The sequence below is a fragment of the Drosophila simulans genome, chromosome 2L (genome assembly GCF_016746395.2).
Source record: "Drosophila simulans strain w501 chromosome 2L, Prin_Dsim_3.1, whole genome shotgun sequence".
NCBI classification, from domain to species: Eukaryota; Metazoa; Arthropoda; class Insecta; order Diptera; family Drosophilidae; genus Drosophila; species Drosophila simulans.
The window spans coordinates 531,023-545,297 of NC_052520.2; the positions used below are offsets into that span (position 1 = coordinate 531,023).

Below are 14,275 nucleotides of genomic sequence, written 5' to 3' on the forward strand. Positions count from 1 at the left end.
GAGCCGCCGACGACGTAATCACTTGGAAACGGGCAAGTGTGTGTGAGCGGGCCATCGTCATCGGCAATGGAGCAACCAGTGCAATGTAACCCGGACGAACATCAGCCAGCAACGTGGGCAGCACCTCCTCGGGCTCCTCTCTCTCGGGCGCAAAAAATAAAAAGGTCAGGTCTCCTGCTCACTCACCTCTCAGCAGCCCACGTGCACCGAACGAAATAGCCCGTATAGAATGAAATCTCTGTAAACTCAATTTTAAACTGCGATGTTGGTTGGCAATAAGTTAAAAGAGATTCAGGTGAACCCAATTCGTTTTTGGAAAACTCTCCAAAAGTGTATGGCTTTTTACATGTTTCTTTTTTTTCCGGGCAGACCCAAAAAATCACCGAAGTGATTTCTTTCTGTGCAGGACACAGACACACAGCCAGTAGGAGAGAGGCCCGCAGAGCACGTAATCAACGCATGGACGTCATCAGCTGTTCACTGCGGTGTCTTGTGTTTGGTTCGAGAGAGAACGGGGAAGCAGAGAAGGAGCTGGGGAGGGCTCCATGGGCTGTGCATGCCCCAGCCGCGTGCACAGCGCACACCAACCGACACACTCACAGACACACCCCAAAGCCGTGACTGAGTAGCTGACGTAGTTGTTGCCACGGAAGTCTGTGAATAATCGGCTGAAAAAAATACTTTAAAACTGGCTCAAAACCTGGCAGACGCCCCTCAAACTGAAATCTAAGACCTGGCCGCATATATTTGCATTAACTTTGGAAGTCTGACTTTAAGCAGACGGGGATTTCATTAATAAACGAAAGGCATAGTGCGAAAGCAGGAGAGTGTGGGAGCTCAACAGTTGACGGGGAGCATTGCCAGGCCCGAGAAACGGGAAGATAACAAAGATGAGTCACGAAAAGCTGGCATTTCAAGATTCCCTTATTCACCAGTGGCATGTAACTCAATTAAGTCGTCAATTGATTACATTCGTTTCGTTTGAAAACCCTCCTAGGACACGGGTAAATTCTACCTGGCAATGCTCGCGTTTCGCCTGTAACAGTTTTCAAAGCAAAAAGGGGCTCGTGCACAGAGCACACACACCAAAGAGCGAGCGCCAGAAACAGCTGTGGTTATTGGCGCTCTCTTGCGCAACAACAACGAATAACTAGCACGCCATACCCCACACCAGACTTGTGGGGCGACTGTTCACGCCGTGTAGGGTATTCAGGGGTAGCATGGGAGGAGCTAGATTAGATGCAAATCTCTGAGAAGTTTTAGTTTTATTTTTCTTCACATTCCCTTCCAGAAATTCTATATTTGTCATTAGTAAATTTATGTCCTACTCCATCCAACTCCTGCTGCTATATCGCCGCTTTTAGAGGGTATGCCCAAGTGGACCCCTCGGAAAATAACCTTCTTACTGGCTAAACAGCTCGCCTGCGTGTTTTGTGGTGTGCGTGAGTGTCTGTGTGGGTCCGTCTGGTATCACGCGTTGACCTCATGATGTTCACGTGAACATTTGTTGATACTTTGCCTGAGCGGACGAGTGAGTGAGTGCGAGTGAGACGAGGCGAAAATGCCAGCAGTCTGTGGCGTGCCTATCTGTGCGCTTGTGTGCGTGTGGGGGTTTGCAGTACTTGCGTTTTTGTTTTTGTCTTTGCTTCGTGTTTGTTATTGGAATCGGAATTCGTGTGTAAATTTTGCGCGGAACTTGAAGCGATGGCCTCCACTCTCTCGCGAATGTGGGCGTGTAAATGGGCCGATACACCGTTAACGCACCCCTCTCAATTGCGCTCCACCTCCCGCATTTTGAATGCAAACTGCGGCGCAGTTGAGGCCCCCCACCGGCCAGCTCCTCCACTCCTCGCAAATCCATCAAGCGGGAATTCATGTGCATTGCGGAGGCTGAACACAATCAGCGGCCGCAGGTTAGATCTAAAAATAGACGTATATCTTGGCTCCCCGGCGGGTTCAAGTTCAGTTCCCTTGACTTGCATTCGCCCACGGAGCTCCCACGCCCACCCACTCAATCTGGGATGGCGAAATCCGGACTCGCAGAACTCACGTGTGCCCACGCACATTCTCGGAAACGCACGTAGGCCGCTGACTACTGGAAAAAACTGAGTGTCAGTGCTATAGAATTGCACAATAGAATTGCTGTATTACATATATTTTTTTAGTTTGTTTAATTCATTGCTTATTTCTTAGTACTATACTATACTATATACTATACTATACTGAAAACTAAAAATAACTCTTTGATTTGATTTCGAAACTTGTTCTTATAACACAAAAGCAAGCAAAATACCTTTTTGTTCGGTGTGCCAAAGGCCGACTTAGATATACGAATAACTCTTCGTATTTCGCAGAGCGAGTTTGCGCATTGACGTAACTCTCTTCTGGCATCTGGCATTACGTAGCAGACTAGTTGGCTCGGTGACGTCACACCCACGCTGGCTCTTTGCTCCTGTTGCGCGTCAAAGGTCACAGCATAATAAGCGTGACGTTGGCGTGAGCTTCTGCCGGGTTCAAGGCCTCCTACGCTCCTTATTTCTTATTAACGAGGAGAGGAGTCGCATCCAGAATAAAGCCACAGGCGCAAGCAGACAACTTTCCGTCGGGGGAGTTGGTCGAAATGTCAATCACAGGTGGACCCTGACGTCAGAGAGCCTCGAAAAAGAACCCTGCTTATTGATGTTATTCATATATCCATTCAATCATGTACTCAACGAGTGGCACACAGTCTGACCAAAAGTCATGAGGAACTGGTCTATAATTCGGCACGGCAACAACGGCAACAACGTCAAACGCGTCAAATGCGACGCCCATTTTCCTAGTTTCCCTCGATTCCCATTCACAAACATTTCCCACACAGTTTCTGTTTGTTGGCCTCTGCTTGCACGCGGGCGTGGACGACGCTCCAACATCGTCCGAAAAAAGCGCCAAGATCGTCGAAACTCTCCATGACGTCATGAGCCCAACTCGTGACTCCAAGTGCAGACTTCGTTAGCTTCTTGGTTTCATATTTTCATATTGCTTACCCGCCTTTGTCAGAAGGCGAAAGAATCAGAAATTTCCACTTAGCATATATGTAAACATGTTTACAAACAAGAAGATTTTCCCCAATTGAACAGATTATGGAGGGTTCTTCGAATTGGTCCAACTAGTTCCGTGGAAACATAGTAACCAATGGTATGGGAATTTCCGCTTGTATTGCAATTGTCAAGTCTACAATATTTAAAGAAAGTATATTGTAGTTTCCCCATTTCTTTCTCATATTTCACCATGACGCGCAACCTTCTTATAGGTCTGCAATGTGGGGATCTTGGGTAATAATATACATATGCCAAATATCAAAATATTTATCTTTGTTATAAAGACTCACATGACTAACTCGAGACTCAAATCTAAATTGAGACTTTTATTTTAATGAGTGATTCCCGATCTCTTCTTTCAACATTGCTCAGGAAAAGAAGCAAAATCATTTAATTAGAAGTGCAATATGTTTCTAAAGATTTGATTATGAACCCTATGATATCTCTTTGGTACACTAATGATGTCTGATCTCGAGATATACATAAATATGTATAAAAACTGCCCTTGTAAAAGATTTACTATAACTAGCCCCCATCCTTCGGCCCTTGCCACCCACTTATCACGGGTCTTAATCCCCCCTATAAAATGATGCACTTGCTCTCCCTAAGTCGTTTTTTCTCTCTGCCTACGTGCCCACTGACGCGTTGCTCCAAAGTTGGAACCTAAATCGGAACAGAATGGAACGGAACGCGGAGAACCGGCGTCTACGAATCTTCGGAGCAAGGCTAAGAGGGGGTACTATGAGCACCATGTTAACAGAGCAAGGGAAGGGGCGTAGACGACCTTCAGTCGGGATTGCGGTCTTACCAATGGAAATTTACGATGCTGCGAAGGTTCGCCCTGGTCAATGCTTAATGCGTTTTCTCTGGCTGCCCCTTTTCTGCCTCGCACCTCTCGCATTTATTCTCATACGATTTCCCGTTCTGGCTGCCGGTAAAAATCGACCTTGGCCCAGTTCCTATAGCTGCCAAATGTTCGTATGAACTTGAAAGTTGTTGTCCCTGGAGCGCAAAACGAAATTGGATGTGAATGGCAGAACATAGCATCGTAGGGATATAGACGTCCCTGAACCGGTTCAGGTGAACGCCTTAATGGCAACGAAGTTCATCTCATCATCAGTCAGTCGTGCGCTTGAAATAAACAACATCGTCAATAAGTAGGAAAAATAGTATAGTATATGGGACAAACAGAAGCAAGTATGAGTATTCCGTTTTCCGACTCAGGGATACCCGGTTTATAGAACCTCCCTGTTGCAAGAGTTCTTTATTTAACCATGTTAGTTAGTAAATACTAACTAATATGGATAATAGGCTTACCACTTTATTCGGCAGATATATGTATATACGTCATGTGTTTTGCTACGTTAACATTCTCATATTTCAAATCTTTACCTTTGACCTTAAAAAATTCACAAGATTGTCTGTATAGAAAACATGATATATAGTCGCGAAATAATCGTAGCTACTTTTTAAGTAGTCTGCCAGTTGCCTTTAGTTATCTGTGTTACTAAGAGATACAGATCGAGATGCCCTCTCATAGGCACACTTCACACCCTTCTCATCTTACTCTCGATAAACAGGTGTCTATATCGACAAACACTCGCACAAGCTCAGTATCCCCTTGGTCCCCACGAGTACCGCGTATGAATATATGGCACAAACATAAATAAATCTAGAGTAAGCGCGCTTGAGGGCGCGGGCAGGGAGGCCGCTGATAGACCCGTTTTTTGTATGCCGCCGCCGACGTAGATTCCAATTCCAATTCCGATGTTGACGAGGTCGCTGGGGCGTCTGATTGGGGCCACGTGAAGTCAACGTGAACAGCGCGCGAAGAATAATAATAATTGCGTTATTCATAAAACGCCGGAATAGGCGGAATGGGCGGAATGGGCGGACATCTCCCCCGGACAGCAGTCGTCCATTTTTGGATCAACCCTACATCGGGGGTTGGGTTCGGGCTCGGTTCGAACTGATAAGGCCGCGCGACTGATAAGCAAGATTCCCAGCTGGCCACCGCATGGGCAGTCTTTATGTCCGCCTCTATTTCCCTCCGTCCACTTGTCCGTTAGTCTGTCCGTCGGTTTGACTCGTCCGTTAGTCAGTCACAACATGACCAAGAGGCGTGTCTCTTATCAGCGTAGGGGGGTTCTTATCAGTTTCCGAAGAGTAGAGCGGTTGGTACTCGCTTCCCATGCGGCGTCAATGGGGGTTTATCAATATGGTAGGGGCTGGACTGAACTCTCGGGGATGGGAACGCTATGGGGGATCGTAAATGCAGGTGATTCGGTTCGTCATCTGCATGGCTGATCTTGAACTAGATTTCTGAATGAAACAAATTAATTTAGCGACCCGGATTGGGGTTATCTGGGTGGGGTTTCATTCAGCTTAATTATGACTTCCGGTGAAGGGAAGACATATGTTATATTTTATGCAGCCAACTTATACGATGGGTCATAACATACTTTTCATAGGTACAGTTGCAAAAAGAGCATCCTCTGTTCTTCTTCTTTTTCAAAAGTTGAAACAAAATTAAAAAATCCATCTCAAATCCACCGATGATCTATCGGAATTACGCAATCAGGTGTGTTCATCTCATTACATTTCATGTATACATCTCACACCACTTCCGATTTTGTTTATCAAACTCATTGCCATTCGTCGGCAACGTGACCATTGGAATCGGAATGGGAATCGGGCGCGGATCGAGTGTGAATCGGTTGCGAATCGGTTGGTGTGTTTATCTAAACCCGTGCCGTGACGTAGCAGACCTTGTTTATGGGGTGTTGGTGGCTCCACGCTTGTTTTGCTTTTGCGTTTTGCGCACTGGAAAGTGGGCGGGGAGGGGCATGGGGCGTTGATAGGCGACGAACCCGCGATTAATGGATTGCCCTTGACGGGTGGGGTCCGTAAACCCTTTCGCAATGACTGTAGAAGGAGGCTCGCTGCTCGCGGCAGACAAACAATGGAAATTGCCCAAGTGCTCTCAGTCCCTCAATGCGACTGTCTCTTTCGTCGTCGAAGCTTTCTTCCTCTTTTATTTCTGCAATTTATTACTGCGGCGTACTGGTATTTCTGTTGATTTTGCCGCCTTATTGACATTGTTGCGTTTGTTGGCTTAAGTGGGCGCGTTTGTGGCTGTGAATGGTGGCTGGCCGGCGACGGGGGAGCGACTTCTCAGTCTGCCCGCTTATCTCCGGCGATTGCAGACAGCCACGCATGGATTGTATGGCATGGCCCTTATGTTTTCGAATCCAGGCACTATTACCGCACCCGCTACTCTTTCACTGGTGAAAATCAGTTTGGCATAGAAATCACAGGGTATTTATAGTGTTTACCCCAAGAGTTGTTTAGTGCGTGCAGTTATTTTTCTCAAAATAATACATCCCCTGTGTTGTTGTGAACTGGAATTTTCCCTAATTTACAGATTGGCTGATCCCATACTCAAGAATTTCCCCCCAACGATGAATAGTCATGAAGGAGAGGCGTGCACAGCGCTTTGAGTATTTAGCACATTTTCTACTGCCCTGCCCTGCTTCTGCTGTTTTTTTCGATTTTTGTTGGCTAATCGAAGCACGAGCGCAAAAAGTGTATTTTGTTGCTGCTCTGTGCTTGCCCACATTTCATGTATTTTTAGCAAGCCGACGCGTTTCAAATAATCAAAAGCAAGGCGCTTCGAAATCGAAGCTGTGGCTATGGAGAAAGAAGTGGCACCGCGGCACCTGAGGACCAAAGAAATAATTAACATATTTTTGCAAATTAGCCATCGTGTGGCCGGGGCCATAAATCGAAGCTGCGAGGGATCGGGTGATCGCATCGAAATCGAAATACTCGAAACGGGGCACGAGTTGTACATTACTCGATTTTAATTTTCAGCCGGGGCTTTTGCACTTTGCAAGGACAACGACGGAAGTGAACATCAAAACATGAGCGAGTCGCAGCTACAAATTGCATTTAAGGTCAGCGAGCAAATTCACAATGCGTTGAACCAAGCCCAGTCAGAAAAAAAAATCAAATAAAATTGGAGGCAGTTCGCTGACGATGACTGCTTATGATGAGACTGCTTATGTGCTGGAGTGCAAAGTAGGCAGCCACAATAAGGCCAAAATCGAGTTAACAAATTAATAATGGTCAAATCGAAGGGAATAAGTTCCTAGAAGGGCATTGAAAATCAGATGCTCAGATCAACTACTTAAACTCAGGTTGGGCGGGCTTGACCTTTGGAATGACTTTACCCGTGTCACTCGTTTTCTCTCCCCCTCTCTCTCTGTCTCTCTCTCGTTGTGAGGCTGTCTCCCTCTTTATGGTTCACCTAGTATAGTATAGTGGTGGCTTCGATCGTCAATCGGTGCGAAAAGTGTGTACATGCGTAAGGCGAATGATCGATGTGCAGAAGGTGAAGGTGACTCCAAAGGTGACCCTGAATAAGCGAAGGAGGCGCAAAGTTCGTCAAAATCCGACTTACGAGTTCCACTTGTGGGTGAAGTACCGAAATACCACAGTAATCGGCAGAGTAATCGGCGGCATGAGCCATTTGAGCCCGAGCACATCACACATGTATGTATTTCATCATCTTGCTCCTCTGTCTGGTCAAGCAACTTCGGTTCGAATTGCTATAAATAGAAATGGCCAATTCGCGTCCGACTTGAGATAAGCGCCCCAGCGAGGGCGAAGTCATCATCCGGGAAAGTGGATCAGGGAAAACACTCGTCCATGGGAAACGGGCAGCTGTTCTAAGGCTTGGAATGCCCAACCAATACTACAAAAATCTAGGTCGATCTATGCTCTGATCGTGTGCATATGTTGCTGGGAATTTAATTGATTACATATTGTTATATTAATATAATGCCTGTCTTAATTAGTTAAGTGCTTATTAATACCCACCTATATTTAAACGCATCCATGGTCATTTGAAATGGCGGATTATATTCGACACTACGTATACGCAGTATGGGACGAACCTACCGCAATGGCAGCCCCCAATTAGCAGCGACTATTTGGTGGGAGGGAGAGCCACTGAGAGTGCGAGAGAGAGAGTGGGATTCCTATTGCATTCGGTGCAATGGTATAAATACCCATCGTACCCCCAAATATCCAAGGAAAGGGGCGGGTCAGCGAATCGGACTTTGATCGAATGCAGTGCATTTTGTGATTTTGTGGGCGTCGTCGACGGCTGTCTGTATAACGGCAAATGACCAAAACAAAGAAGCTTTTTAACAAAAATAAGTGAATAATTTTATCTCCGCTTGGGAAACAGTTTGTTTGGCTTTTTAGCTCGCTTATGCGACGGACTTGCCAAATTTCATCAGCAGTTTTAATTTATGCAAGGAGCCCAGCAGCGCTGATCTTGGGCCTGGCAGTGGATCGGATCAGCATCGGAAAAAGTGAGAAGAGAAGTGGGCCGAAGAGAGAGATTCGATCGTCGGAAGAGAGTGCAAGAGAACAGCAAGGCTAATGGAAAACGCCCTGCACATGAAAAAAGAAGTATTCTTTCTTTGAAGCAAGCTAAAATAACAAGAAAAAAGTTCTATGAACAATTTTATTTGCAAAACGTGACGTTTATCCCACTTTTCAGGTTGACATCGTAATGTTCTTGACGAAATCAAACTTAAGCGGTTGACCTTGGAGTATTTAAATAATTTCAAAATACATTTCCCATTTTGTGTTTTACAGCAGCAAGTGATTAGATTGCGAACAGTTACTCGAATGTCGATTGAAGTTCAGTGAACCAAAGTCCAAAAATGTATAACCGAAGTAACACTGCTTTGAGTCGAAAATATTAAATAGCCAACTTTACTTTTCACTATTTGCTGGCTCAGTGTATTGACCCCCATTTCCCATGGCGTCCATAAATTAGTGCGTTCAGGGTAAGGTCGCCTCGTCCAGGGTTGGAACGTGTCGTTTCCGATCGGATGCCGGCGGATCATCGGATCATTGCACTCGGCGCGAACACGCAAGGTAACTGCACCTTGGGTCAATGATATTAGCTTCCCCCGTCGAAAATTTCGGCAGATATTCGGTTAACTTTGTGTTTTGTTTTATTATTTCGCGGCTGTCATTTCCATTTCCATTTCAGTCACGGGCATGGCCTTGCCGCCAGAAGTTGCTTGACCTGGAAGTTGCTCACCTTACCTCGTATAGGCCCCTGCTCCCAATCTCGGAACATCCTCATCAGGCCTCCAGGCGAGTGTATTGCACTATGATTGCAGGGGAGGCTGACTCGGTTACGGATTGTATTGAGCATGCTAAGCGGCATTTTTGAGGGTTTTGTACTGGCGCTGAAATACATTCGGTGAAACACTACGACCCATTGGGCATATACGCAGCTTATTGATTTGGCATCGATGTTACGGACAAAGAAGCAGCTCGCTCATTATAGTATAGGCATGACTTCAAGCTAAAGCGACTGGGATTCCCCCGAATATTAGTTATGGCTGCTTGGCATTTTTTCCGGCGCCCCTCTAACAAGATCTTCGTTTTCAACTGAAATGAAGGCTATTTTTTTGAATAGCGCCGTATTTAGAAAGTGTTTCGCAACCTATGGTCGTCTTTCTGTATTCATTTGGTATGAAGACGCATACGCACACATTCAATATTTCTGGCACATTTTTAAGAATTTGAATGTGTTTTCACACGTTAATCGAGCTCTGGAATCCACTGTCGTATCCTTGAGTTTATATTATCTACAGAGTACTACCAACCTCGATCATTGTTGATGTTGCAAACGCATACTTGCACTTACTTTTGTTGATTCCATTTATTTATAGGTTTTTTGGGTGACTGCCGAATTGCATTGAGAACAGACCAAAAGCGATCAGGGATAGCCTAAAAAGCCAACGACAAAGTGTAATGAACGTTCCGAAGGTCAACGGTGCGTATACTTCATTAGCGATTAGCGAAGGGCGGCGATGAAAAAATGGGTAAGAAACGGAGCGAAAGGAGACCGCAAATGACCCAAGGCAGAGGGCGGGGAAGGTGGAAACCTCGTGGAGGTCCCGTGGCTAATCGACTCGGCCATATGTTAGCGCGGATTACGGGTCGCTAACTGGCTTATGATATTTATTGCCATGCATCCCCATTTGCATGCCCTGCCCTTAGACCACCGCCCCCACCCCCTTCAACTGCGGGATTGTCCCGCAGGAAGCTTTTCATTTCCGCTGCTGTCCGAATTTTTAAAATCTATGAGTGTCCAATGCAAAGCAGGAGGAATTTCCATTAAAATCATGCAATAGGTGCAAATTACAAGACAAAAAGGTGAGCGAACAGAGGGAAGCAAAATGAAGAAATTATGCAAAAAAGAAACGGAAGTGCAGCTAAATAAAATGCTGACAGTGGTTGTTCACACAGGAAATAGAATTCTGTGGACGATGTCGTAATTGCTTACATTTTTTTTGACAACAAGAACTATTGTGAATCGTGGTTAAAATAAGAACACTATTTACCAGGCTTTTGAATTGGCGCCTTTCGGGGGCGCCATCTATACGAAAAGCCTAAAAGTATGCCTTGCAAGAGGTATGAAAGCGCCAACTAGTGGCATAAAGTGGAATCTTTTCATTTTTCTCATAAATGCGTTTTGCGTTTTTAACACTAATGCCTATTGCCAGCTGCTGAAGTCAAAAAGTGAAAAAAAGGAAGTGGGAAGAAAATAAAAAAATCTGGAGCATAAGGGCAAAGTGAACGAATAGTTTTCAGTTTGTGGGTAGCAACAATTAGTAGATGCCAGAATAAAGAAGAAGAGAACAGAAATAGGCTTTGAAATTCCAACAAGAATATGGTAAATACCGATGCAAAAGTGTTCAAAGGAAAGGGAGGAAGGATGGCGAGAAAAGTGTGAAAACGTGCGTAAAGGTTTCGGCGTTTTTGTTTTGATTCTTATCAGACTGTGAAGCAGACGCGAAAGCATGCGGAGCGATGAAAAACCGAGTACAAAACAAAATGGAAAGAAATGCGCGCGCTCTAATAAGATTGCGCGCTCTCTTCCTCGCTCTCTCTCTTTCGAGCTCTCTTTGTCCAACTGGAGAGCTTTCGTGTCGGTTTCGGATTCGCTTTGCGTTTCATTCGTGAGCGAGCGCTTGCTTCGAACGGACGTCTTTAAGAACGCCCTCGCATGCCACGCCCCCTTCGAGAGGCTTTTGGTAAAGAAATACGCGACTGCATATAATTGCAATATCAAGAGCAAAACACTGATCAGATATTGATGGGATTCGAGATCGAGCTGGAGATTACTGTCCGCTGCATTCCAATCGGAATATTCCACTTCCATTCCGTTCATAAAACGCGCGCGTTTTTCGTCGCGCCGATCGTTAGAAATTCATTAAGGCTTGTTAATCGCCGCCAATAATACAAATAATACAAGTAATCGCATTGATTGCCCTGATACTCGCCGTGTGTGTGATAGTGAGTGCTTGTGTGTAAGTGCGATCGCATCCGCCGGTAAATGTCCGCGAAAAGGAACACGAATCTGGATCTTCCGCAGACTTGATGCCGACGTAGCTGAAGATATACCTCCGGTCCAGCAGCTGGACTCGAAATGTCACGACGCAAACAGTCCAACCCGAAGCCGTTGAATAAAGGTGAGTTACAAGTTTAGTTTTATAAAGTCGGGGTTTGTTCGACGACCTTCTTTTTATAGCACCTGTGTTGTTATCTGCAACCATTACTTTGCCTCAGCGAACAAATGCACTTTTGTAAATTACACTTTGTCATTGCAAAGCTATCTCTTAACTCTCCACTAATCACGATCGCTTTTCCCATCTGACCGCGAGCTGACCCATTCAATTTCGCTGGCTTGCTCAGCAGCTCTCGTTTTTGGACAGCAAAACATGCGGACGAACACACAGCAAACACAGAAATCCAAGAAATTGATTAACTATGCCAAGACAAAGCAGCCAACAAAAAATGAAAACGAAACGAGTGAGAACGATAAAGCCAAGATTTTGCGACTGCATGAAACACGATACTAAAATGATTTATTTAAGCATTGATAACGGCCAACGATCGTTGTCACCAGCGAGAGAGATAGAAGTGGAATTAGTTTCCCACTTGATTAGCATTATATCATGTGGTTCGGGTTTTACAGAATACTGTAGGTTTTCAAAAACGTATTTAAACCGCACGGATCTTGTAAAATGAAAGGGTGCTCAAAAAGTAGCCAACTTTTGTTGCTCATTTAAATGAAATTTCTTTGTCGTCTCGTTATCGATGTCGATACCTGTTGTACGTGCAGCTGACACACCTTATAAGCATTGTGGGGAAGCGCGAAGAGAGAGGAGAGAAGAGAGAGTGTTACGAAGCGCGGAGAGTGTCAACTAATTACATTTCGCTGTTTGCCATTTGATATATTTATGGCCCGAACCATTTGACACCCAATGAATGCATTTCGGAATCGAAATCGATAAAACGTGCCGGACCTGCGACACTGGACACCCCGACCACCTGAACTCACCTCAGTTTCCGCCCCCCGAAGTTCGCCCGGTTTGTTGCTTATCCATTTTGCCATTTTGGCCTCCTTATCGCTTTTGCTGCTTCTGCTCGAAGCACGTTTCCCGACTGGCTGACTCTGCCCCACCCAACACCCATCTGAACGTAGCCCCCAGAACCCATTTCCATCCCGTCCGATCCCACATCCACCAAATACCCATAGAGTGATATCAGGCCGAGTCATGCAGTGGGACTTCCACAGTAAGCCGCCATCTATATTTCGAGACATTCTCTATATAGATCAAAAAAAGATTGAAGAACGTTTGATTCAATTAGTTGGCATTTATACAAACTGTATATTGAGTCATTGATAGTTCTAGAACTGTCTTTAATTTCAATAGAAATTATATTCCAAAAACCCATCCCCATAGTCTTACCTATTTTTAGGTCACAAATAAGTGGATAAGGAAATGTATTACTTTTTAAGAAACGTTTTAAAACAATCTACGCTGGAATAGTTATCAAGAACTATTAAGCTGAAAACTGAAAACTATTTATAAAGTTCTATTTCAATGATGTTTGTATATTTTGATAGTTTTCAAGACCCATTAGAGGCACGACTTTTAGCTATTTAAAGGGTTCTAAGCTACGGATAACGAGAAACTTTACCATTTGCATTGCGATAATTTAGGGTATTTTTTATCAGTGCAGCTGTTGTTGATGTCTGTATAGTTTTTGTTGTTGCACCTGCACTATCAGTGGGTTATCCCTGGGTAGCTATCCACCCCCCCATCCACTGGCACCCCTAACATTTCTGCTTTGCATATTTATCTCTTGCACACTTGCCTCACTTCGGTCCCGTTGTTTTCTATGGCTCAGTGGGCGTTGGGAGTTGGTTTTTGAAGGCGAGAAAAAACTCAAAGCGCAACTCGATAAAGTTTTATCACAATTGCAGCAGCAGTGCCAGCCACAACAACAACAGCAAATAACATTAACTTGCGTAGCTTTTGTTGGAGGTTCTCCAAAGGTTGTTATTGTTGCCTTTACATAAGCTTCAATAACTGCCAGTTGGATCGAAGCGCATAGTCTCTAGCCCGAAGTGTAGGAATCGTGATGACAACGCCCTCGGGTTCGTTTTCGAAATACCCTTTAAATGGGTGTAAGTCGTTGTGCTGTTCATATTGTTAAAAAAAAAAAACAGTTTTCTAAGATTTCTATCCCATCATCATCATTATATAAAGCAACTCTCTTTACTGGAAAAAAGAATGGCTTTCCAAAGATTCATGATATTATTTCTAGCAGGGCAGGGTATTTGAAATTGAACCAAGTTTCACCTGTTCTCGATTCCTATCTCACACCTTTTAGGAGTTTCAAGACCTGAGGAAGTGCAGTCGCACATAGATAAGCGCCTTTGTGTCGTCTCATTCGTTTTTGTTTTTATAAATTTTAATTACGCTTATCACTAATTTTATGTTAATGGCCAGCTGTTGGTTTGTAGCTTGCTGGATGTTCGCTTGTCTGCCGGTTATTCGGCTTATTCATATAAGTAGCTATCCCCATGCGGGTGACAATTTAGGCAAGAGCCAAGTTGAACTTGAGTTTGAGTCGATTTGAAGCGGGTTTGGGCTAGTGCACTGAGACATAAATTTATAAAAAAAATTGAATTTACAAAATGTATTACAAAGTTCAGAAGTTTAGCCCCAATTCAGGGGCGCTCCTTTTCATATCGAAAATGGAAGCGTTAAGAGGGCTCATTATAGAGGGTATCTATGCAGCGG

The 14,275-nt window shown here is 44.6% G+C and overlaps 1 protein-coding gene across 2 annotated transcripts in view; it reads left to right on the forward strand.

The window, feature by feature from the left end:
- The window catches only part of LOC6730468 (zinc finger protein ush), a 65,703-nt gene that overhangs the window by 3,603 nt on the left and 47,825 nt on the right, over nucleotides 1-14,275 (forward strand). Inside the window, exon 2 of one of the 2 annotated variants that reach the window (XM_039290993.2) lies at nucleotides 9,845-11,650. The exons of the other annotated variant lie outside the window; for it this stretch is intronic. Within the exon in view, the coding sequence (XP_039146927.1) occupies nucleotides 11,608-11,650 (43 nt within the window). The 5' untranslated portion in view covers nucleotides 9,845-11,607. The remainder of the gene's footprint in view (nucleotides 1-9,844; nucleotides 11,651-14,275) is intronic. 2 annotated transcript variants of the gene reach the window in all.